Source organism: Carcharodon carcharias, chromosome 5 (genome assembly GCF_017639515.1).
Source record: "Carcharodon carcharias isolate sCarCar2 chromosome 5, sCarCar2.pri, whole genome shotgun sequence".
Lineage (NCBI taxonomy): Eukaryota > Metazoa > Chordata > Chondrichthyes > Lamniformes > Lamnidae > Carcharodon > Carcharodon carcharias.
Window position 1 is genome coordinate 65,484,434 of NC_054471.1, and position 26,650 is coordinate 65,511,083.

The 26,650-nt window shown below is 41.8% G+C and overlaps 1 protein-coding gene across 1 annotated transcript in view; it reads left to right on the forward strand.

Moving 5' to 3' along the window:
- The first annotated feature begins 12,221 nt into the window (after positions 1 to 12,221).
- The window catches only part of si:ch211-241j12.3 (uncharacterized protein LOC566552 homolog), a 35,996-nt gene continuing 21,567 nt past the window's right edge, over positions 12,222 to 26,650 (forward strand). Inside the window, exons 1-5 of the mRNA XM_041187636.1 lie at positions 12,222 to 12,255; positions 15,622 to 15,722; positions 20,739 to 20,867; positions 24,335 to 24,530; positions 24,998 to 25,122. Of these exons, the coding sequence (XP_041043570.1) occupies positions 12,222 to 12,255; positions 15,622 to 15,722; positions 20,739 to 20,867; positions 24,335 to 24,530; positions 24,998 to 25,122 (585 nt within the window). The remainder of the gene's footprint in view (positions 12,256 to 15,621; positions 15,723 to 20,738; positions 20,868 to 24,334; positions 24,531 to 24,997; positions 25,123 to 26,650) is intronic.

Consider the following 26,650-nt stretch of genomic DNA (forward strand, 5'->3'; position numbering starts at 1 on the left):
AAATGCCTGGTATGAATGTTGGTGAGTGGATGAGTGAGTGAATGGGCAGGATGGTAGGTTGGGTAGGTGGATGAGTAAAGTGTGTTGGGTGGCAGGTGGGTGAAGTGGGTAGTCGGGTCAAGGGGTGATCAGGTCAGGAAGGATAGTCACGTCGGGGGCTAGTCAGGTTGGATTGGGAGGTAGTGAAGTGGTGGGTAGTTAGGCCTGGTCAGGGAGGTAGTCGGCTGGTTGGGAAGGATAGTTGAGTCAGGTGGGTTGATGAGGGATCGTAGTTGGGTCAGGTCAGGGGATAGTCGTGTCAGAGGGGCGATTGAGGAAGTTGGTTCAGGTTTTAGTTGAGTCAGATCGGGTATAGTCAGGAGAGGAGAGTCAAGGTCAATGTGAGTGATTTGGTGGGGATGGGCAGGGGTGGGGGACCGGTTCTGTAATTACCCAGGGGTTAGACTAGGATTTTCAGTCTAACATTTCTTGGGTAACTATCCTGGTAAGTATTGCAGAACAGTACAAAGCCTCTGACTCTAGATCAGAATCGGAGACTTTTGTGGGAGCAGGGGAATTGCCTGTTGGAAGTTTAACCTTCCCAGACAACTTCCTCGGAGGTCAGCATGTTGGGACTTCCACGGGGTCCCAGCGCACAGCTTGGGTCATATGCCTAATCTCTGACAATCCGGAGACGGAAGATCTGGGCCAGTACCAGAAAATGCTGAGAATACTCAGGTGGTCCGACAACATCTGTATGGAGAGAAACAGAGTTAAGCTTTCAAAAAAGTTCACAGACCTGAAACACCAGTACTTTTTCTCTCCACAATGCTGCCTGACTTGCTGAGTAATTTCCATATTTTTAGTTTTTATTACTTATATCTATTTAATCTAATATTGTCCTAAAAACCCTTGATCCAGAGTTTGATGAAATATTTTCTTCTGTGTTCATTCATTCATTCATGTGTGCTGTATCTTGGCCCATTGTCTGCTGTTGACGATTTTGGTCAGTGATAGTTTGCTATTGACTTCCATTCTGGACAGGACAAGGAGGAAGGTCCCAAGTCTACCTCAGCCAGAACAGTAATCAAACCCCTTCTTCTGTTGCATCAGACTCTTTGTTGTGAAAAGTATCTCGAGAAATGATCTAATATGGCAGCTTGTAGAGGCAGACAGTTGAAGATATCACATGAATGTTTAATTTTAAGCATTGATTCTGACCAACTAGCAACTGGTAGTGCTGCAGTGCTCTCATTGAGTATGGTCATTAACCTCAGAATATTTCCATATGACTAAAACTTTGTATGAAAAAATGATTCAACCAGGTGTTTTTAAAGTTACATGTGTTAAATTCCACCCCTGTGACATTACCTGCCTTTCCCCCACTCCTGATCCTGCTGAAACCTTCACCCATGCTTTTGCCTCCTCCAGCCTCAATTATGCCAATGTTGGTCTGGTCAACCTCACATCCTTCACCCTTTGTAAATGCCAGTTTGTCCAAAACTCTGTTGCCAGTATCCTATCTTATAGCAAACTCTGCACACTTATTATCACTTATCTGCATTGGCTCTTCAGATTTAACACTCTCATACTTGTTTCTATGATCCTCCAAAGCCTCAATGTTCCCCATCTCTGTGACCTTTTTCAGGGTCACAGGCTCCCCCACTGAACTCTCCTTTGCTCCTTTGCCCTACCTTAAACCAGCTTATATTTCACTCCTCTCCTAATTTTACTCAGTTCCGTTGAAGGGTCGTGAGGACTCGAAACATCAACTTTGCTCTTCTCCGCCGATGCTGCCAAACCTGCTGAGTTTTTCCAGGTAATTCTGTTTTTGTTCTCCTTTGCTCTGTTTGATTATGGTAGGGGTCACAATGGATGCTTCGTCCTGTCTTCACTTAACACTTACAACACACTTTGCAGAGGGGGCTATTGGATAGAGCTCAGGTGTGGAAGCTTGGCTGTTTTATCTTCTTCTTTTACCTGTATTCCAGAGCCCTGAGTTCAGTCATAGCAGTCTATTGCCGTCTCTGTTGAGATCAGCTTCCTTATAAGCAGAGCAGGATTGAATTATTGATGTTCCTGGCCTCCCTGAGTCACCTGTATGCCAAGCTGAGTACCGTGAAGGAAATTCTCATTTCCATTTTATACAATATATAGGCTTCTGAAATTAAGCACCATACAGGTTCTTCTGTTTTACAGAGTATTTTGAATAAAGAGTGAGTTACTTTAGGAATATTCATCACTGAACATACTGTTAACCTAAACATACTGTTACCATAATGGAGGACAGACAATATGATGCTGTCTAATTTCTTGTGACACATTGGGGCTGCACATAGCACAGTATGCTTGCATTGTACCAGTGGTTTGGGAAGTCACTAGCATACAAGTTTTCTTTTTCCTTTTGCCTGCAAGATTATTGACTTAATCACTACTGAAGGAATGGAGAAGATCCATTCGTACAAATTAGAAATTGCAAATAATTTGAGCCAAGCAGAGATTCTCAAACTGGATTATGATGTTGCCATTTATAACCCTGCAATGGTGAGTTTCTTTTTTTTTATACTTTGTATTATGAAATATCCAGTATTTTATCTATAAATGTACTGCTATCTTTTAATTCTGAAAATGAAAGTGTATTTAAATGTAATGTAAATTATTCTATCTATCATACTAGTTTACAAGGTCAGGACAAAATTTTATATTTGTGCTAAACAAAAAGGTCGGGATTCTGTTGGGGCCGACGGGTCTCACCCACCAGTCGGACAATCGGCAGGGGACCCCTGTTGGTTTCGTCAGGGAGGCTTGACAGAATCAAGTGCCTTTTAGGCACTTAAGTGGCTATCATCAGGCCTTCCCGCAACTGAGTCCCTGGCGGTGGAAGTCCTGCCCGCTGAGAGCTGCCAGCCAATCAGAGGATGATAGCTTGTCATTGCTGCCAGTGGGAATGGTGGCAGCTGGTAGCAATGCACCCCATCAGAGGTCCAGGTCCATCATGGGACCCGAGACCAAAGGTGAGTGAAGGTGGAGTTGGGGGTCACAGGAGATGAGAAGCAGAGGGTTAGGAGGCAGGTACTGCATTTCAACCCCCGCCAGGAGGCTGCTGGTAAACCCAATAGGTTTTGTTGGACAGTCTTTTGAAGGCGAGGGAAGCCCATTGTGGTGAGAACCATGGTGGCCGGGAATCCTGCAACAGCCCCTTCGCCCCCTGACTTATTCAGGGAAGGTTTTGCCACCACTGGAAGGCTGACACAGACCCTCTCCTATGATTAAGTGGGCCCAACCACCATGGTTCTCACCAGGACAGGCTGCATTAAATCCAACCCACAGCTTTCCCAGAGCACGCGAACCTTGCCCTTATTGCTAACATGTGTGGAAGATGCAAATACTTTGTCCAGTGAAGGTTATCTTAGAAGATACTTCACCTTAAGTAACAATGAATGTTTCTTATTCATTATAGATTTGCTTTGACTATATCTTACCATTTTTAGAGAATTGTTTGTATTGTCCCTGCTATTTTATAGAAGTTGGTCGCTGAATCTAAGAGAGTGTTGCAGAATCTTAATGAAATAACCAAAGAGAAACCTGGAGGAAAAGAGGAGAATTGCAAGGAGAAGCTGAGCAGATTAAAAGATATGTTCCACATAGCTGTAGAACTGCCCCGGCAAACTTTAAAAGCAGTTTATGATTTCTACTACATCTTTGAAAAAGTAGGTAACGTATAACCAATCATATCGGGGTGGCTGGGCATCTGGCTGGAAACAAAGATATTTACATGCAAAGATGAAAAGACAAATGTTATGGTGTTACACACATACTTGATTATCCAAAGCCTGCCCTAAATACAAATACACATTTGAGCTTTCACACTGGTCCTTCACATCAGTCTAAAGAGAAACTCAACAATTCGGGGTAAATTCTAACATTTAGTCTGGCACTACCCAGGCAATAAGATCCTCAAAATGGACTGCTTGTCTTACTGCACCATTAACCCTGACCACACAGCCGGGAACAGTTTGAAAGCGGCCTACCACTGGGCATCTAAAGTGCTGAAACTCCTGTCTGAGATAATAGGCTCCTTGTAATATGCATATATATAGATATAAAAACAAAAAACTGCGGATGCTGGAAATCCAAAACAAAAACAGAATTACCTGGAAAAACTCAGCATGTCTGGCAGCATCGGTGGAGAAGAAAAGAGTTGACGTTTCGAGTCCTCATGACCCTTCAACAGAACTTGAAGGGTCATGAGGACTCGAAACGTCAACTCTTTTCTTCTCCGCCGATGCTGCCAGACCTGCTGAGTTTTTCCAGGTAACTCTGTTTTTGTTTTGTTCCTTCTAATATGCAAATAGGTCCAATGACCTGATTGCCATTTCAGTTTGGAACTGGTCAGAGTGTAAGGTGATCACCATCCCCCACCCCAATTTCACTGCATGATCACACACTTCCACTGTTACCTTGTTTGCAATGATGTGATCTTGGTCTTGATCACTGGTTTGACACTGTGCTCACCTTGCCAACTGGATGTCAGTGAGTCTGGGGCCAAACAATTGTAGCCATCTCCTTGCCATGGCTACTGGTAGCCCTGATTAGTGGCCCAGAAGTCAAAATTGACCCCTCGTGTTTCAGATTAATGTGTGTGTCTTTTATTAAATATTTATTTGAATATTCACCCAGATTTTAAAATAGTTTTCGCAAAACGGTTCCTCCTAGGTTGCTAGCTGGTATCATTTACTGCTGCAAGAAATATTATTTAAGGAGGCAGTATGTGCTCGTGATGTACACGTGTTGGGGTTTCCTCAAGAGGCAGCTATCCATCTTAAACCCAGCTGGCAGCACCAGGTTAATCGCTTCCTAAATAAAGCTCCTCCTCCAGCCATTGAAGAATTGTTTCAGCTCAGGGATTTGGCTGACTGCATTCCAGATACGCTTCAGAGGAGAAGGGGAAAACTGCTGTCCCATCAGTAAGTATTGGTATCCTGCTATATTTTCAAATACTAAGCCATAATGCTCATTTGCAGCGTCAGTGCAGACACGATGGGCCGAATGGCCCCTCCTGTGCTGTAACAATTCTGTGATTCACTGATATCGGGAGATCTATACTGATCAACTGTGTCTTTTTATTCCTGTTGCCATGATATTTCTTTTTCCTCTGTTCAGGTGCTTAATTGTAAGAAAGTTATTGACCTCTCCGGGGCAAGTCATACTGATCGACTTAAAACAAGCAATTCAGTGGCAAGAAATGTATTTGGAGAGGCTGCAAAGTGCAATGCTTCATCATGCTAATTCACCTGTTGATACCAAGATCAGCGAAGGTGCTGCTGAGGGACTGAAAATTGCCAGTGAAGCACATGTTATTCAGGAACAGTTCATTGAAAGTAAAGTACATGAACCAAAACCAGATAATGCTTTTGAACCATACATATCCTCTGTAGCAAAGCATTCTTGTGAGAGTGAGAAAATCGAACACAGTAGGAGCAATCATGATTGTGACAATGTGGATGAGAAGCTGCAATTAACAACTTTTCTATCCACTTACCAAACTGTCCTTGTTCAACCTGACCAAAAAGGCAGCACATTAACCAAAAAACCCCTATCTTTAAGTTCTTTTGACTCTGGAATTGATGGAGCTGGGAGCTGCAATTTTGAGACTGGAAGTTATGAAGTAGCCAATAGGGAACACAGGGTAAAAAGAATCTCAAAATTATCACTTAAAAATAAAACAGCGAAACTAAGTGAAGAGACTAGAGTTAGTGGGAATGCGTCTGAAAAATGGCCAGGGTTTAATAAATTTTTGTTTGCTGGTGCACCATCCACATCAAGTGAAGTACAGCCCATTTCAAAATGCAATACAATGGCTATAAACTTTGAGATAAAAGTGAGCCGTTCAGCTAGTTTGCCTAAGAATCCTTGGATTAGTCTTCCTGTTGAGGATCTTGAAAAGTCCTATGTGGTCACAATTACTCCCAAAAAACCTATGTTGGAGACAGACCTCAAACATCCAAAAGCTGACAGTTGTAATATGGTGCATAAAAATGAAGAAAGAAATGTGGACCAGTTTACTGACATAGCTGCAAGACTGAACAGCCTCGAGGCAACATCAGTTCAGGTGAAAGGTACAGAAAACGAGCAAGTTTTAGTTTTTGAAGAACTTGATGTGCAGCCTGTTGAAAGAATTAATCACATACAGTTCTGCACGGGCCATGGTTTGAATTCTACCAAACAGTTTGATGAAGATCTTGAAGATAAGACCCCAGAAACGCTGTGCAATAATTACGAACTTTGTAGACCCGCAAGACTACTGGAAGGAAATAAAAATGAAAGGTATTCCATTATTGCATTCTTCTCTATCCCATCTTCTGCCAAACCACTCCCACATTTTGAAAGTTAATTTAATAGAATTAAATCCCTTGTGATATTGGCCAAGCAATTTCTTCATGTGAATCTTAATTTCTTGAGCAAATGGGGCCCAATAATTATAATTACAGCACATTTGGAGGCCTTTCAGCCATTGCGCTATAGAAAGAGCTACCCACAGCTCCATCCCCCTGACCTTTCTCCAAAGCCCTTCAATTTTCCCCTTTTCAGATACTGACCCAATTCCCTTTTTAAAGTTATTATTAAATTTGCTTCCAACACTCTTTTAGGCAGTGCATTCCAGATCACCACAATTAGCTGTGTAAAAGAACCTTTCCTCATCTCGCCTCTGAGTCTTTTGCCTCTTACCTTAAATCTGTGTCCTCTGGTTACTATCCTTCTGCCATTAGAAGCAGCTTCTCCTTATTTACTCCAACAAAATTTGTCATGATTTGAACAGCTGTATTTAATCTCACTTTCACCTTCTCTGGTCCAAGGAGAATAACCTTAGCTTCTCCAGTTTCCTATATAACTGAATTTCTTCACCCCTGTTATCATTCTAGTAAATCCCTCCTAGGGTCTTGATAACCTTCCTGATGTTTGGTGCTCAGAATGCTTGGGTGATGTAATTTGAGTCACTTTTGCAAGAGCACCTCAAGTTTTGACACCAAAATCTTGTTTTGTTACTTTATTTATTTAATAGAAAAGTTACTTAAGGTTGTCAATTATCATTTTAAAATGGATAGATCATTAATTGATGTGCATTAACTTACTAATGAGGCATGCCACGGAATGATAGCACTTGAGGTTGGTCCACCATTTTCCCCATCAAGTCCGATGCTGCTTCGCACTGATCCGTTAAGAGGAAATGGACGGTGAGGCAATTCTTCATTAGCAGAGAATTAAAATCAGATGCAATTAGCATAGCATATTCTTGTTTACCTCCAAGGGAGAGTAGGAAGCAGGTGATGGGGTAAGACCCTCAAACCTCTTGCCTAATGAAAAAGAATGCGGAAAGGGAAGAAAGTATGTCAAAATGGGTTCAGAAAATGCCAGAAGCATTCAGCAGCTCAGGCAGCATTTATAGTGAGAACAGCTGACTTAACATTTCCGATGGGGACCCTTTGCCAGAGCCAGTTTCTTTCTTTCTATTGTAATGTATAGTATGTAATGTGCAGGACTGTTTGACAAACACAACCATCACTCTATTCTACTTCCCATATGCAGAGAACATACTGAATTAAAGCTGTATGATGGTGACATGAAGGAGCAGGAGAAGCTTCAAGATGATATAGAAAAGCTTCTGCTGATGACAGCCAAAATCTTAGAGGTAAAGGTGAAATAATTCTGTGTGATTGAATCATTTCTTTATATTTGCTCATTAATGCGAACATATGAATTAGGAGCAGGAGTAGGCCACTCGGCCCCTCAAGACTGCTCCGCCATTCAATAAGGTCATGGCTGATCTAAATGTAAGCTCAACCATACATTTCCTGCCTACCCCTGATAACTTGTCACCCCTTGTAAATCAATGCGATGCACATGAGTATGAACCAGGTAACTGAAGTCGCAGATGCCACAGGTTGGAGTGGAGAAGGTGGATGTACTGAAGCCAAAAGATAAGAGAGCGTGGCAGGAATGAGGAGCTGGATAAGGTTGCAGAGGTTAGAGGGTGTGGGGGGAAGGGAAAGGTGCTGGCCGAGGAGTGATTTGTAGATAATGACAATGATTTATAAACGAGGGTGAAGTGAGGGCAAGCTAGGTCTGCAAGGATGGGTATGCGTGACAGTATGTGGGGAACAGAGCTTTGAATGATTTGGGATTTATGAAAGGTCAGGATTTAATGGCAAAGGACACAGGTGTTGTAAAAATTAAGTCTCGAGGTGATGACAATGTGGCTAAGAGGTTTGGCAGCAGTGGGGAATAGAGAACAAATAGAGATAGGCAGTGTTGCAGGAGTTGAAGTAAGTGACCTTGAATGGAATATGGGCTCACAGCACAGCATCTTTATTAGTTGATGATTTTCAAATGATATTTAGAACTGGATTCAAGCTTTTACTTTGGAGATACAGAAGATAGGGTATGTAGCACACTGCTTTAATTCTTGTTTGTTTTTTTTTAAATCCTATGAGTTTTCTGTTATGAACTAAATATCCTGTCAATAATTTTACTTCAACGTTCAATATTTCCTCTGCTCCTCCCCACTCCTGAAGGCATGACTCAATGCCAGAATGTTGTTCCATGGGAACTCTGCTGGCTTCTAGTATTTCAGCCAAGTGACTGTTGTTAATGAGTAAACCTCAAGTGTGGGTGTCAGTAGTTCATGTGACTGCAGAGCCCATGTCAGCAAATTTGATCTTGCCTAAACATGAATCCTTCCAGCAGAGACTACTGGCCATTAACCATAAGTAAAGGAAAGAAATGCATCTTTATATAATGTATTTCACTACCTTAGGACATCCCAAAGTGCTTTACATCCAATTAAATATTTTTGAAGTGTTCTGATGTAGAAAACATGGCAGCCAATTTGTGCACATCAAGGTCCCATGAATGGATCTTTCTCACCTAATGTCCCACTCAAACCAGAGACCAACTTTAACAGGGAGATGGAATCAGGGCAGAAAGACGGGAAATGGGATAGACCTGGTCAAATGACCCTTCTACTGTAGTGGAGGAGAATCATTGGCTGTGGATAAAAGAAAATATTTTTGAAGCTCTGTTATGGACAGTGATATCATCAGAGTAGTTGCAACAGAGATGGAGAAACTGGGAAAAGAGAATGTGTGCTTGCAGGAAGCGGGTTAGGAATAATAATAATCCAGGTAATCAAGGAAATTGGTAGGATTATAATAAGAAAGGAAGAATGAAAGGTATCATATGAAACTGAAGGATGGGTGAAAATTTGAAACACGATTCATGAAAATATCTAGATCAGGCCATATTGCAATATTGCATCAAACATTACTGACACAAACATCAGTGTAACTGAAAAAGAGGACAGGGAGGTAGTCTGAGTAGGACTAGAACAAACAACGTTCATCATATCCTAGAAAAGACTGGCATGCCACTTCTTATCTGGTGGAAGTAAATAGAGTTAAAGGAAGGGTCTTGCAGCCAAAAAGTAAACCTGTCTTTTGGTTTTCGATGCTGCATAGTCCCATCATTATTCGAGAGAACTACAGCCTGTAAGCCAGTGCCTTCCAGTTATTTGCTTAGTGCCAACAATATAAATAATAACACAGGTTTTACAGGACTTAAAATGATCCCATCTTTTGGATCCAGGAGGAAGAAGATGTGCTCAGGCAAGAAAAGGAACTGGAGTTTCTTTTACAGTTGGAAGACAGTGAATGCTATGGTGATATTGAAGAATACAGCACAGTAGCTGATATGCACAGAGACCAAGACACTGTGAGAAACGAGAAGGTAGTCCTCTCCAGAATAATTTCCCTGGGTTTTTTTTGTGATGCACTGTAGCCAGATGTTTGACTCACTTTCACTTAATTGATTCTCATGCAGGTGAAAGTTTATTTCAATAATTGGGTTGGACGTCTGAAAACATTGTTGAATTCAAGCATTATTTTAAGTTCACAACTTGTTTAACATCCATCATTAGCACTGCTTTTTTTAGATTGTGATGAAATTTATAGGAATAGTCTTCTGAATACATATTCCTGGCAAGGACTTTGTCTATCTGGCACACAAATGTAAGTATCACCCACAATGATTTTCCATCTATTAGAATTAACGATCAGAAAATTCTTGGGGATCATGTGCCGCATGTCAGGAAATTGCAGACATTGTCCCTACACAGACAACTTTACCCTACTGGGAACGTCTTTTTTTCTTGAAAACATCAGGACAGATGATTGGCATCTGTATTCCTTTTAGTGCACAGCTCTGCATACAATGAGTGCATGTCACGAATTCAGGCACAAGGGCATATCTCTCACCTCCCACTATCCCTTTTGCTTTGGTTTGCCAGAAGCACTGAAGACAAATAGCTGCCCCCATTAAAGATCTTTGTAAAATGGTATCATTTGGTTAAACTCACATTCTATTAGTTTTTTTTTCTCTAGTAGTGTCTTCTTTTATAGGAGCCATGAATGAAGCAAGGGCAATTTAGTGTGGGAAATTTGACATGAAGATTGTTCTTTACGCTCAGATTGAGAAATGAGAGTCCTGGGGAATTGAACCCTTTTCCAATTTGCAACCTAAAGTCAGTGTCAAGTAGTTGTAGGTCGGGCAAAGCATAAACCAGGTGTGTGCTGCCCCATTGAAGTATTTTAATCCTCAGCCTTAGAAGACACTTCACCAATGCACCCATGTCAGATTAACAGACATCTTTATAGACTCTTTGAGTGACACTGTCAGTTTGTGTCAAATATGCCTAATTTTTACACTGGCCCACGCTCAATATAAATCGTTTTGAGTTGCCACATCTTGGATTGATTTTTGGCCTCCACCTAGTCTGGGTTAGGATTAGCCCATTTCTCATGTGGAGAGGACAACGTGCAAATTCATTTACTCAATCTCCTGATCGTTAGTATTTTTAAGTAACTCATTTACTGAAGAATCTTTTGTTCCAGGTCATGATGTCCCTGAGTGAGCTTTCAGAATCTGGAGTAATTGGATTGGAGGACTATGAGTGGCCTGAGATGGAACAGCAGGAATGTCATTTCAGTTGCACCCATTCACATTTAGCTTGTGATATCGAGTGCATCCAGCAAGAAAGAAGCTTCAAACCTTACAGTGGGTTTTTCACAACAGACTGTAAATCTACTATTTCAACTCCAGAGTCAGACTGGGGCTTACACAATAACCCCAGGTTACTGCAAGAATTGAAAGAGCTAAATCAAATTGAGGACAGAATTCTGGAAGAGAACTTAAAACTAAGAGAGCTGTGTTCCTCTGAGGAAGAGCAGAATGTTCCAATGCAAAATTCAGGCAAGTCAAACCCAAACAAAGACAGAATTAAGTTCTTGACTGAGCTGGAGAGAGAAAGGAAAGAGGTTGAGAAAATGGAGCAAAGTCTAGCTAAAGAAGAACAAATGAAGTACAAGAATTTAAAGAAACTGCCACAAATATCTTCAAAGACAGGATGTGGTAATCAAATGAAAAGAACCATAAAACCATCTGCACAAGTTCTGAGTTCTTATTCAAAACCTAGCCCAAGAGCTGAAGTAAAAAGCCAATTTGGGTTAACAGATATGAATGTAAAGCCCAGTAAACTGAGTTACCCTGTAAATGGTTTTGATTTGGACTCCAGTCAGGACCGATCTTGCATCAAGCATACCTCAGACAAAACTCCTCCACATGTAAAGGAAGTACATAGCTCAAAAAAAAAGGCCGCCAAAAAAATATATTCCAAAAAAAATTACTTGCAAGACCAAGTTCTTGGTCCAGTTTTAAATAATGCTGTTGCTTTGAATGAAGAAAGTGATGCAACAAATACAAAAGATGACCAGACATTTGATACTCATCTAGATAATGAAACTTTTGTGCAGGCCATTCATTCAAATAAAAATGAAACCATTGAAAATAATGGAAGTTATAAAGTTGGCTGTAAAAGCCGAAGAGATCTAGCTGTGCAAACTAAAGAAAAGCCAAAAGCAGCACTACGTACCAGCATACCTGTGAAAGTGGAAATGGGTCTGGCCTCTGCATCTTCTCAGCTCTCCTACAGTGACTCTCTTGGAGATACTGTAATGATGAAGAGTGGAAAGGAAGACCAGCTGAGAGTTCCGGTGCCCAAACCCCGAAAAACTATTAAACTGTGCCAAACCAAAACTTGCCCAAAACAGTGTTCGGAAAATTCCAGTGCTTTAAGGAAAACTGGTGAACATCAAGAGTTTTCAGAGTTTGTGGGAAGCTGTCCAGTTTCAATGGAATCCAAAATGCAAGAGCCTATGAGCGCTAGTGCAACACCTGAACCAAATCCACAGATAGGGAACAAAAATCAGTCAGAAGATATCAGAAAGGACCATGTAGGCAAAAATTCTTCCAACTTGTCTGACAGCTCAACAAACATGCATAGCAGTCAAGTAAATTGTGAAAAAGATGATTCTATCACTGAAGCAAGCTCTTTTGTAAACACCGCAATTAGAAAAATGTATTTTGGGGAAAAAGACTCCCAATTAGTAGTAAAGTCAGATGTATATGGTGAAAGTAAATGTGATTCACAACACATTCCCTTATTTAATGAAGCAATACTGAAAACCAGTGCAATTAGCCTAAAGAGCTTAGGATCAAGAGAGGATTGCATATTTGAGATGTTGCGGTCTGATGAATCCAAAAGCATTGAGACTCAGAAGGACTCTTTACGTATAATTGGTGATACAAGCCATATACACGATTGTTCAAATCGAGCCTTGCATCCTGTATTTGAAGATTGTCTTGCAAAGGTATCTGTGGTACATAAACCACCAATCAATGCACACGTTTTTCAAGTATCCGTTATGAAGGTAACCAAAGATGATTGTTTTAGTAGGACAGATATCTATACATTGTTGTTGTAAAGCAATTTTGCGATCTCAATTATATGAGAAGCTTGAATTTTGGTCTTATTTGGCTTTTTTGGGGTATGAGAACTTTTAAGGACAACTGAGGAAGATTTACGAAGAATGAGTTGATTTAATTTCAAAACAGCCAAGGAAATGTTTCCTCCTTCATACCCCCCGCCAGCCCAGCCCCACCAAATCAAATATCTGGGTCTCCACAATGAACTAAACCACACACGAAGTTGTGAAAGGGTACTTTTTTTTCTCGAAATAACTCTAAATTGATTTTTCTGCACACTTCCAAAGAAGAGCGATGTTATAAAATAGATTGAGAGGATTAGCCATAATGAGGCAACCCTAATTTGTAGTATCTGTGATATAAATGTACCAGCGTTGAGGTCTCACGAGAGGTGGAGGAGCACGTGAATCAAGTGAGCGGCGCTGAGGGAACTTGGTGCTGCAGAACAATGGGAGGCTGAGACCAGAATGAAGGCAGGCCGCAGATAACTCCCCACAAGCTTGACAACTTTTAGCAGTTGTGTGAGTGGGACTGACAGGGGACAAGTTACTATTATTAGTTTTTTTTTTTAAATAATGCATTATCTGAATACTGAAAGTGACCAGCTTTTTAAAAGAATCAAGCAATCAGAAAGTCCAGTTAGTAAAGAATTCTGGTTGGTAGAGTGCCAGAAAACACAAAGTTTACTGAACTTAGGGAGGAGAAAGAAGGGTTAAGGATAGCTTATCTATTAAAATTTCCAACTTCACCACGCCCTGTGGAGGAGCTGGGAATCACTGACCGCAAATTGTAGATTTCCATATTTAGTTTTCCATGTGCGGACACCAGAGATTGCTGTCAGTTTTGCAGTTGTAATGGTGGCGAATGCTTTTGCCATCATTACGAGTGCAAAATCTGGGCCAATATGTCAACAACCAGTGTCATTTGAAACAAAAGCATGCAAGCTTTTTAAAAGTCAGATCAGTATTGCAGAGATAGCCAATCACTGGAGCATAAGCACAGAAAATTATCCCTCAACATATCAGTGGATATATACATAAACTCCAGGAGTTGCCACTTAACTCCAGGTGCTCTACATTATAGTGGAGCCCCTCTGATAGTGTTATAAAGGATGGCAATGGACTTTGTTATCCTCATTACCATCTGACACACTCCTTCAGCATCCTTGCAGTGCCTTCATATGGTTCTGTTGTGCTACAAGCATTTTATAGCAGGACCCTTGAGAGCATTGTCTGAATGTGCAACGGCCAAGTCTTAACCTCTCCTACTGCTCAGGTATTTTGTGTTCCACTTCATTATCAGTCATTTCCTTGTGAGTCCTGAATCATCGTGTCAATTCTTCATCTGAATTATCTGAATCATCCTGAGTTAACTTATCTGGGCTAGCGAGTGCAAGTGACATGATTCACAATAGAGTGGGTAGTTTCTGCTAGCACTGCTAAATAGTGAAGCCACCTCCTCTCTTTCTTGCTTTTGGCATCTATGTAGATAAAAAGACTAAGAAATGTAATGTGTTTCCTCTTGTCCATTTGCTGTTCCTGTTAAGCTCATGTAAGTGTCTTCTCAGAGTAAGAGCCTCAAAAGAGAAACTATTTCCGACCTTTGATCATTAGCACTTGGTCAACATAAATCATCTGTGGGTGCAGGTCTTCTCATTCCTTACAGCAGTAGCTGCATGAGTTTTTAGGATTTGATTTGCCTATTACTCCTGTTATCTGGCCACCTTATTGATAAACGTCATATCAAAATTTTCTGAAAGGAGTTAAGTTTTCCTGTATAACAAAAAAAAAGCTTCTTGTTGTCAGACTGCTGAATTTGATAACTATTTGACAAGTCTCATCACTTCTGTTTTGGTAATCTCAATGAATTAATGAACCTGGCATACATGTGTTGTAGGATATTAGACACATTTAACTGAAGTCTTCCGTGTGATTGTTTAATATGCAGGATGATACCAGTGAATACACTTTTAAGGGAAATTAATGTCCACTCTTTAAAGTGTACAAAATGTGCATTAATGGCAGTTTACAGTCATCAGACCATCTCTCTCTCTCTCTCTCTCTCTCTCCCCCCCACCCCCCCCACCACCCCCACTTTGTGACCATATGAGGTCTTTAACCCTTGTTCTGCATTGGGGAATGTTCCTGAGATGTTATGGAGTTGCCAGTCATTCCTCTGCCACTTGCTTCCAAATGACCCTGCCTGCTCTGTTGTCACTTGTTCCCACCATTCTACCCTTTCCCACTCTACGTCCAATTTTTGTCCACTGAGTTAATCTTTGATCCACAATTTGGAATTGCTGTATGCTGGTTCTGCTTTGAGAGCAAAAGATCAGCTTTAAGAGCAACACTTTCATCGAGACCAGAGATTGCTGCTCCACTTTCTCCCTGCAACCCCCACCCACCAAAATGAATTTCCTGGGTCTCTTTGAATAACTGATTGTAAATTTTTATCCTACCCAAACACTGCCCAGTGCACATATAAAAGTGAATTGTGGGACTTGGCATTTCAGTACCTCCTTATTCTGTTCCTTTTTGTTTTGTATAATATTTGTTACCATATCCTACACAATATACACATTATTGACCTGTTTTACTCCATTGTTTTAAAAATGTGAATCGCAAAATTAATGCATTTTTCAAGGTCCACCACTGCATACAGGCCAATTTCAAGTTCAGAATATCATCAGTTAGAGTGGGAAATGAGTAAAGGCCATTAACACGTGTATTTTCTGTCACTGGCAGGTTTGTGATTATAACACACCAGTTGTATTAGACACAGGCTCTGGACTGATGAAAGCTGGCTTTGCAAATCAGGACCTACCAACTACTATATTTCCAACAGTCATTGGACGACCCAAATATGAGGTAAATATTGCTATTAGCTTATTAGGAAGCACCCAGACTAATCATAAACTTTAAGTCTATTTTATGAAAGAAAATCATCTACAATGCCAGATTTTGCAGCTTATTTAACAGTAGCCTTTAGGGAACCTGTCTTTTATGCTGAAGAAAATTACTGTACTGTCAATCTATTCCAGTTTGCTGGTTTCTTAAATAGTAATTAACCATAAAACTTAATGGGATTACCAATTAATGAGCTTATCACATCATATAACAAGCTATCTTCCAGATTGGATCTACAGATTATTTTTCTGAGAAGTTTGTTTTACCTGGCTACTTTTTATAAATGCCATTAACAAATTATACTTAATTCAAAAGTTGTTTGCACTGAATTATCTGTTCATTTGAATTGAAATATCGCAAAAAAAAAAATCCATCATAGGTCCTGGTGCTCCTGTTTATGGGCCCCTTATTCCCACCACTGTTGCCCACCCATCCCCCGCCACTCCTGTAACCATCTCCTTCAATCATGCGTGATATTTTTTACGCTTTGCAGATTCACCAGTCAATTCACCAGACAATCACAGAAAGGTCCTAGTAAAATGATAATGCCCATTGTTGGCATCTGGTTACAAATATTGCCCAATGTATATGCAGCGTGGGTCATTAATATTAACAGCAGCAACAATGTAATTCAGTGTTAGTTTGTGTGCAGCCTCTAGGTGATCCCACCATGACCATTAAACAAATCAGAGCACAAATTTTACTTTAACAGCATCATGCAATATTATTAATTTGATAAGTAAATATCCCATTGGTTATTTATATCATCTGTGCAGATGATAACACTGATTTTAGTGACTGCCTCAGCTCTCGCTAACATGTTCTGCACATTGCACTACATGGATACGGTGACAGTAAATACATATTTGGGAGGAAGAATAATATTTGTGACCTGGATAAACTGCACAAGAACTTTTTCATTCTGTAGAAGAAGTAGAAAACTTTCTGCTGCCTGGGTTCATGATATTATTCGATATAACCATTTCATACAAGGATGTAATTAGATTCTATTTTATCAGTAATCTCACAGGGTAGAAAGTTAAATGACTCCTGAGCAACAAAGAGGAATGATTGATCAACATATGTCTTCACTGTCAGTGAGAAGCATTGGAGCCCTCGGGTGTCTCTGTGTGACACAGCTTTTAAGAGGCCAGAGGACAAAAGACTGAATGGTTCGCCATTGTATGTGTTTTCTTGATCAGCAAGTCTAAAGACTGCTGATTGCTGCTTTTCACTGCAATATATTTTCAATGTCTAGTATACAACACAACTTTAGCATGATATTTAAATACCTAAAAAACTCATAAAAGCAACAAGATAGAGTCAAATAATAGATAAGTGGACAAAAGAACAAGAAATCAGTGGAAGTCAGTGGAAAAGACTTTGAGAAGCTTGTGCAGTGTAAAACAGGTTATTGATGCACCATGAACCCATTACATACTCCTGTCCTGGCAATTTCACGACACACAGCCTGCTCCATAAACTTACATGAGTAGCAAAATAAACAGCATTCCAGCCATGATTCCATCCTCTGTTTGCAAGATAATTATGGATGATAACAGTCATCTAGCCCAGCTCATCTCATCTATCCCAGTGACATATGAATATATGTATTAGAAGCAGGAGTAAGTCATTCGGCCTCTTAAGCCTGCTCTGCCATTTGATAACATTGCCTACGTTATACCAGTGACTACTACAACTCATATGTACTTAATTGGCTGTAAAGCAATTTGGGACATCATGAAAGGTGCTGTATAAATCTAGGTTTTGTCTTTCTTTCCTTGCACCTGCATGCAGTAGGCAGAGTGACAGTAGCAATGGATAATTAATCACAGAGCAATCAACTGTGGCTACAAAGAAGTCACTACATTTACAAAACAATTCAACTCTGTAGCTAATACCACCTTACCATTCTGACTTCTCCAGCATCAACCAACAATATACCATAAATGGCGGTTACCCCTTTTATGCTAATGACACTATCCCCAGGATTTGGCAAACAGACATGTATCTGCGGCTAAGGAAAAATGTAGATTGAATTGTTGATTTGAATTTTTCAGAGAGGAGTGATGCATGGTACAAAAACTCAGGATGGCGTTAACTTAAAAACTGGATTGTTTCCCCTTCCACCAGAAGCTGTCATATAAATTGTCTTGTACACTCTGAATTTACAGCCTATCAGGGGTGAACTTAGGGTGGTGTAGAGATTTCTAAAACTTTTCTTTAAACAATCTCCTAGCAACAAATAAGGGTTTCATTCCCAGATTTGCAAGAGCAATAAAACGTGCGAAAAATGAGTCAACACCCTGGGCATGGGGCCCACTTGCCGATGCATAAAATGATGCGCGGTGACGTTGGGGCGGGCATCCCGACGTCACCACGTCATTTAGATTGTCAGTTCAGCGGGCACGCGGCTGTGCGCCCACCAAACTGTCAAAGGCCTATTAAGCCATTTAAAAAGCCAATAAAGCAATTAGCTGACCTGCCCGTCCAACCTTAAGGTTGGTGGCAGGCGAAGAGCCCAGGTGGCCTTCGTATTTTTCATGAAACCTCATCCACGGGCGGGATGAAGTTTCATGAAGGGTTTATTAATTAAATAAAAATTTTAGAAAAAATGAATGGACATGTCCTAGCTCATGTGACAGTTTCACGTGAGGGGACGTGTCCTTAAAAATTTTTTTCACCTTCATTAAATTTTCCAGAACTTAAACTAATCTCCCTGAGGCATCTCCGTGCCTCGGGGAGATTTTTGCACTCTTTCGCGCGCGTGCATGAAAGAGCGCAGGCCCCAACTCAGGGCATCCTCATCGCCCGCACAGGGAGCACTCGGTGCTTCTGGGCACACGTCAATTGGCCCACCCACATGAAATGGCAGCGCACACCCGATCAGGAACGTCGATTGTGTTCACGCTCACTCCCACACAAGCCCCCAACAGGGGGAAAATTCAGCCCCCGGTTTTGCATCAACTGCAGATTTTAGTTTCTTACACTTATTTTGATGAGGCCCAAGATTCTCAGTCCTCTGGTACATCAACACAGCATGCCATGAGAATTATATATCTACTTTAGGGCATAATGAAAGTTTAGACTGCTATTTATATGCCGGTTTAAATTCAAAAGTGCATTTTGAGATATGTATGGTATTTAATTTTGTGGTACTAAACCTTAAAAGTGACCCTCCCCGCTCCCTTACCTCATCCCCACCACCTGTATCCCCTCACTTTACCCTCTCTTCACCTCACCCCACCACCCCACATACCCCACTCCCCCCACCTCCACACATCCACTTCCACACATTCCCACCCCCCGCATCCAACTAGCTCTAAAATGACCTAAGGTACTTACCAGCTTTCGAACAAATCTTTAATCACGAACACACTCGGTTGCTGCTTCTGACCCTTGGGCACTTTGTGGTGTTTTGGCGGGTTTTTTCAAATTCGGAACCACGAAGCTGCCGAAAATCAGAAGCAGCAGCGCAGCAGATCATTGAAACTAAACTGAAAAACCCAGCTTTTTAAAAATCAGGACTCTCAGGCTGATGGTTCTGATTTTTAAAAAAATATCTTTCAGGTCTGGCTGCTCACTCTGGATACCGTTACAACACTGAGTCCGGCTTCCCCCTAGCCCCCGGACCCTGGTGTCTGGCACAGCCTGCATCATCCTCTCCGGGCCCTGCTCTGAATTGCACATAGGTTGCCATGGATCATAATCAAATCTGCTCAGTGATTCTCTATCTGCTTTGCCTCCATCTTTGTTTATTTTTTATTTCCACCAATTCCTGATATGGTAATTAGCTCCAGGCTCCAAGTGTGTGGGAAGAAGGCTGGATTGTATGAGTCCCACTTGACTGCATACTTTCAAATCTTTCTGGACCACCATAAGCCTTTTTTTCTTCATGGCCAAATGCTGCTATTGCTCCAACATCACTCTGGAGGGCAAAGATGGCCCTAATCCTATCACCACTGTCAGAAAACACCTCTTCATCCAGCACCCACATTCACTGCAACCTCAGCTCTGATTGACAATGTGGGAAGCTAATTAAATTGTTTGTTTCACAGTCAAGGCCACCTGCAAAGCCTTCCTTTCTCCTCTGCCCTCTCCTATTTCAAATCTTGGATTCTTCATGTACTTTGCAAGTTCTGTCCCTGTATTAAGTCTAGGAATGGAACAATGAGCAAAACATCTGCCCATTCCTGCCAGCAATGGGCCCCATCCATTTTGAGGGCCAGGCCACTGATGAGGTGCATGCCCCAAATGGACATTCTGCTTCAGTTCATCATCTTCTGCCTAGTGAAATACAGGATGACTCATGGCCAACCTGCCCTCCCAGAAGGGGTTGGAGGGAGGCAACTGCAGTGGGGGAGGGAGATTGGGGTGGTGGCCACTCTCTCTAGTCCAGTTTCATTCTACTGTTTCTAGCTTATGGTTCTCTTTCTCTTTTCCACCCCTCACCGCCACCACCACCCCCCACATCCACCCCGCCCCCCCAGCCAACTCACCACTCCGTGCTCCTCTAGTCCCTCAGCACCAGCTACAGATTTCCATCTCTGTCTTCTGAAATTCCCTTTTTTAAAGCATTTTGGGGGTGAAATTCATCTTGTGTGATTATAATGGAGGATCGTCCGTCCATTTGGAAAGAAAAATTGGACGGAGTGTAAAGTGGACTGCCTTGCCCAAGAGGAATTTCACCTCCCTCTTCTTAAGCCTTCCTGAAAGATGTTTTGCATATCTTTTGACCTATTTTTTCTTATTGTGATCCATCAGTGTCCCTTGTGAAGTATGCTGAGAAACTCTTTATATGGGAGGGCAAAACATAATTGTGTATAGATGAATGTTTTAGAATTTGCATTGTCCACAATTTTACAAATAGATGCATAATCCTAGCATTGTGAACTGGGAAAATTAACCCTGAGTGTAACAGCCTGTCCCTAATGCCAAAGCAAACCTGTTTTGTAATCCTGTTTATTTTGTCTTCAGAATGTTTGTAGTGGGAGGAATCAACAAGATTTTTACATTGGCCATGATGCTCAACACATGCGAGGTATTCTTTCCTTGCACTACCCATTGGAACATGGAATTGTGACCAACTGGGATGAAATAGAAAAGGTACGCTTGATTGAAATAGACTCAAATTTGAAAGCTATATTTACTAGATATTTCTCCAAAGCTTAATGGGTTAGGCCCTTCACCCCTATAGACCATAAGACTCCAGGTATGGTTTCTCCAGTGTTTGGTTAGCTGATAATCTTTTAAATCTTTTAAATTTTGGTTAGCTGATCTTGGCCAGAACAGCAGTTGGGTATTATAAGTGATTGGGTGAGCAAGCTGGTTAAAACTAGTTAAGGTTCCCAGTTCTGATTGTTATGCTGACTGGAAAGTGCTTGGATCTGGGTGTTTCAGTTCCAATTGGTGAAGTCCGATTACAGTTGCAAAGCTAACTTATTCTATTTGGTTTAGTGTCAAATTTTAAATGGGTTGACAACTGTGTAAAAATAGCACCCACAATAACCTACAAGGGAATTGAGCTTTCTTTGAACTTCGCCAATTAAAATTTCTGAACATGGGGATTGGATTCCAATTAATAATTACTTTCTTAAACACTGCTTCAGTGCTAACCTCTGAATAGAACATGAGTGAATCGTCTGTAATCATCTATTTAGTAATGTTGCTGGACTAGTAATCCAGAGGCCCAGGTTAATGATCTGGTGACTTGATTCAAATCCCACCACAGCAGCTGGTGGAATTTAAATTCAAATTAATAAATCTGGAATTGAAAAGTTAGTCTCAGTAATGGTGACCATGAAACCATTTATGTTTGTTGTAAAAACCCATCTGGTTCACTAATATCCTTCAGGGAAGGAAATCTACTGTCCTTACCTGGTCTGGCCTACATGTGGCTCCAGAAGATTGGTGTGGGAGAAATGGATTCCAATTCATGGGGCATTGGCACCAGTACCAGGGAATGAGAGAGCTGTTGCACTGGAACGGGCTTCATTTAAAGCATGCTGGGACCAGTGTCCTTGGTGAATCACATAATTAAGGTTGTAGATAGGACTTTAAACTAATTAGTGGAGGGGGGAGGGTTCAATTGAGGGGAAGTTTAAAAAATCAAAAATAAATGAGAGAGCAGAGGTGCAGGGTAGTGAAGAGGCGAACGATAACCAAAGTGTGACAGGAAGGGGCAGAAAATATAAGCAAAAGAGTGCAGCAGAAATCAGAATCAGAATGAGCAATAATGGTAAAAAGTCAAAGCTGAAGGCTCTTTATCTGAATGCATGCAGCATTTATAACAAGATAGATGAGTTGACGGCACAAATAGAAATAAATGAATATGACTTGATAACTATTACAGAGACATGGTTGCAGGGTGACCAAGACCCTGAATAATTTTGACCATGTGGACCCTTCCAGGTAACAGACAGCCTTCTGTTACCCTGGTAATAAGCATTGTGCTCTCTCCTGGAGGCACCTCCGAGGAGGAGGAAGAGAGGGGCAGAAGGGAGAGGAGGCCAGGTGTCCTGATGAAGCCTCCAGGGGAGGGATCTGTGGGAGGAGGGGCGTAGGCACAAGGGGTGCAGGACCAGCAGGTAGTCCAAGGCGGAAGGGGCCACAGAAGACACCACTATCCTGCTGCCAGGGTTTAAAGGTGGCGATGCAGCTAATGCAATATGTCTGGGCCTGAGATCAGCTCGGACTGTGTGTGTGGAAACCCCATATCAGTGGCTCTGAAGGTCAGAGTGGCCCTCAACTTATGCCTCTGGCTTGTTCCAGGGGCCACTGGGGCATCTGTGTGGAGTGTCCCAGTCAGCTGTCCACAGTTGTATCAAGTTGGTGACAGAAGCTCTGTTCAGGCGGGTACTGACATTCATTCATTTCCATACAGACGAGGCCAGCCGGGCAGAGTGAGCCAGAGGCTTTGCAGTGATTGCTGGGTTCCCCCGTGTCCAGGGTGCCATTGGCTGCACACATGTGGCCATCAAGGCACCAGCGCGTCAGCTGGGTGCCTTCGTCAACAGGAAGGGATTCCACTCCATAAACGTGCAGATAGTTTGTGACCATAGGATGCAGATTCTGCAAGTCTGTGCGAGGTACCCTGGCAGCTCCCATGACGCTTACATCCTGAGACACTTCCAGGTGCCGGGGCTCTTCAGTGCTCCAGCTCGACTGGATGGATGGCTGCTGGGTGACAAAGGCTGTCCTTTGAAAAGGTAGCTTATGACACCTCTCCACCACTCAAGAACAGCGGCAGAGCAGCGTTACAATACCAGTCATGCCTCCACAAAGGCTGTGATAGAGAGGACCATAGGTCTCCTGAAAATGCGCTTCCGATGCCTGGACCATTCAGGGGGAGCACAACAATACCCCCCTAGAGCAGGTGTCACTGATAGTGGTTGCATGCTGCATTCGCCACAAACTGGCACTGTCAAGGGTGGGGGGGGGGGGGTCCCACTGGAAGAAGAGGATCTTGACACAGCTCCACAGGGCACAGATGATGAATCCAGTAATAAGTCAGAAGAGGAGCACGGTGAGGTGAACACTAAGGGCATGGAGGCTGACCTCTGTATCCTTCAAGGAGGCAGGGACACCAATAACACCTTGATCCAACGCTTCTTCAGCAGGGCTGCCAAAGATCAGCTTCCACCTCATGCCAGCGCTGCCACCTCCATCCCGGATGTCTAAAATGACCCTTTCCTTTGACCCCAAAGTCCACTCAGTGCCTGTGCAATAAAGTTTCGAGCCACTCACGTGCAGCATTACATACTGGCGTACCCTGCACCAAAAAAAAGGTGAAACATACTCGGGCCATTATGACAAAAACAAAATTGATATAATTTTCACACTCAAAACAAATTAACATGACCATCTCTGGTGTTCATTTCCACACCAGTGAACATAAACAAAACATTACAGAACAGAAGATCACCCGTGACCAGTCCTCCTTGTGCTCATGGTGCCTTGAACTTACGTTTACGAATCCTACGTCTTGGTGCCCCCCTGCTCGCTGGCAGTGGCATGGGAGACAGCCTGCTGCTCTGCTGACTCTGCTATCTTGTGGGCCTTGATGACCTTGGTAGTCATCCTCTGATCAATGGAGCCTGTGCAGGTCCCGCCTGGGAGGAAGTGGCCAGTGCCAAGGATGACATCTCCCTAGTCATCCTAGCCCCATCAGATGCCATGGTCACTGGCAAAGGGGTGGAGGAGCTGCTGTCATCATCCAGAGCACCCTGAGAGGAGCCTGTAAAGACAACAAGCAGGTTGTGCACCTATGTGAGGTTTCACTGGACCTCCCTGCTCGCTAGTGATGGACATGTTGAACCTGGCCTCAACTTAGCATCCCACCCAAAAGATAAAAACTGCGACAATGCAGCAGTCTCTCAGTACTGCAACAAATTATGAGCCAGGATTAAGTTTCCAAATTCATTGCAAGGATTAATTTCAAAACATTCGGATTCAGAGGTGAGTGTTGACTTGGAGCCATGTTGACCATTAAAGAGTATTCCACTAAAGTGTGTTTCATTGACTATGGTTTGATGAAAACAATAAACGACTAATGATGAGTCTATTTATTTCAGATCTGGCATCACACATTTTACCAACAACTCCGTGTTGATCCAGAAGAGCACCCAGTCCTTCTGACTGAGGCAGCCATGAACCCACACCAGAACCGAGAGCGAATGGTTGAGATCATGTTTGAAGTCTTTAATGTGCCTTTTTCTTATGTGGCGATGCAAGCTGTCTTAGCACTTTATTCTTCAGGGAGGACAACAGGTATATAAGCATGTTTTTTTTTTAAATGTACACGTTCAAGAGGAGGGGTGTTAGTTTTGGAACTCTTCCTGTCGGAGACACCCAATGTCAATATCAGCTAACTTCAGGGCTGTGCTGCACACCAAAGCATTGACATCAGGCAGTTTGCTGCTTGAAGAGTTAAGAAGGGCATGTGAGAACAGGAAAGTTATTTTAATGGGAATTCTCTGAACTGAATGAATTACTTTGATTGTCCTAGTTTATAGAATTAGAGTTTTTGGTTCTGTTTATCAAAGGGCTCAACAACAACAACTTACATTTATAGACTGCCTTTCATGTACAAAAATGCACCAAATATCTTAAGTAGCTAACTGATGTTCTATTTCAAGAATTGATACCAATTCAAGCATTTTCTATGCCCCCCCCCCCTCCAAATTACTAAATCTTAAGCACTCCCTGAATTACCTCTTTTTTTCCCCAAATAACAGGTATAATCTTGGACTCTGGGGATGGAGTCACACACACTGTACCAGTCTATGAAGGGTATAGCCTCCCTCATGCTGTACAACGCTTAAATCTGGCTGGTCGAGATCTCACAGAATATCTAAGAAAGGTGTGTAAAATGTTTATTTTAAAATAGATAAAACATCTATTTGAGTGGGAGCACCATACCTGTAAGGACTACAGTTGTTTGAGGAGAAGGTCCAGCACCACCTTAGGACCACTTGGGATATCACCCACATCCTAGGAACAAATATTTCAAAATGTTGGCTATCCAATTCACTCACCATGGCACAAATACATTATTTTTTTTAGATGAGGGAATTAAGAATTACAGAACAAAGACAGGCAGATGATATTAAGATACAAGTCAGCCATGGTATAATTGAATGGTTGAACAGGCTTGAAAGGCAGCTGGCCTATTCCTGTATCGATATTTCTTCCCATGATTTAGCATCACAACTTTGTTTGTGACTTTTGTACTAATCCAGTTTTATTTTATAGTCAGATTTGCAGGTGACGATGGACCTTGTCCATGTGGAATTAGAAGACCAGAAAAAAGACTTTTCAACATAATCTATTGTTATGACAAGTCAGATCCCAGGGTGGAAACTTTATTAATAGATCCTAACTTATATTTTTTTGTATAGAAAAGAGCGGATATTGAACAGAGTCACAGGAGTCTGCTGAAGATCTTTTTAAAACAGAATAAAACATTTAAACACTAAATAAGAAAATATGAACTATATTATACTACTGCTCTGCCCCAACTCTACCATTATGGGTATAGTCGTTTGGTAGTACAGAACGTGAGTATGGCTGAAAAAAAGACACATTGAAGCTTTTCATCTTGCACTTAACAGAACAATTGCAAGAATACCAATGTCAGGGGAAGCAACATACTGTATGAGAAAAGACTGCTGATTGGTTGTCAAGTGGACTCTGATTGATAGAGCTGTTGCCATGGAAAATGAACCAGTTAATGGTGACTGACAGTTGACTGCCAAGCATTGTTTGAAACTTAAACTAGGCAGCTTGACCCTAATAGGTCAAGGCATTGCCCTGAGGTATGAGCCAGCGAATGGATGTCACTTATTTTGTTTAACTGAAACAGATGCAACATGTGTACCTGTTCTTTCTGTCTGCAAAGAACAGGGCCCTGTGTATTAATATATGTAGCTTCCAATACACCCAAATGTGTCATACTGCGAGCCCAACTGACAATCTTAAATTGGTTGTTTTTTTTTTTTATTCGTTCATGGGATGTGGGCATCATTTGTCAGGCCAGCATTTATTACTCATCTCTAGTTCAGAGGGCATTTTGAGTCAACCACATTGCGCTTGGAGTCACATGTAGGCCAGACCAAGTAAGGACGGCAGATTTCCTTCCCTAAAAAACATTAGTGAACCAGATGGGTTTTTACAACAATTGACAAGGGTTTCATGGTTATCATTAGACCTTTAAATTCCAGATTTTTATTGAATTCAAATTCCGCCATCTGCCATGGTGGGATTCGAACCTGAGTCCCAGAGCATTACCCTGAGTTTCTGCATTGCTAGTCCATGTCAGCATAATTTTTAACACACTGTTACTTAGCAAATGGTGTCCAATTGCGGGATCACATCCAATGTGATTCGAA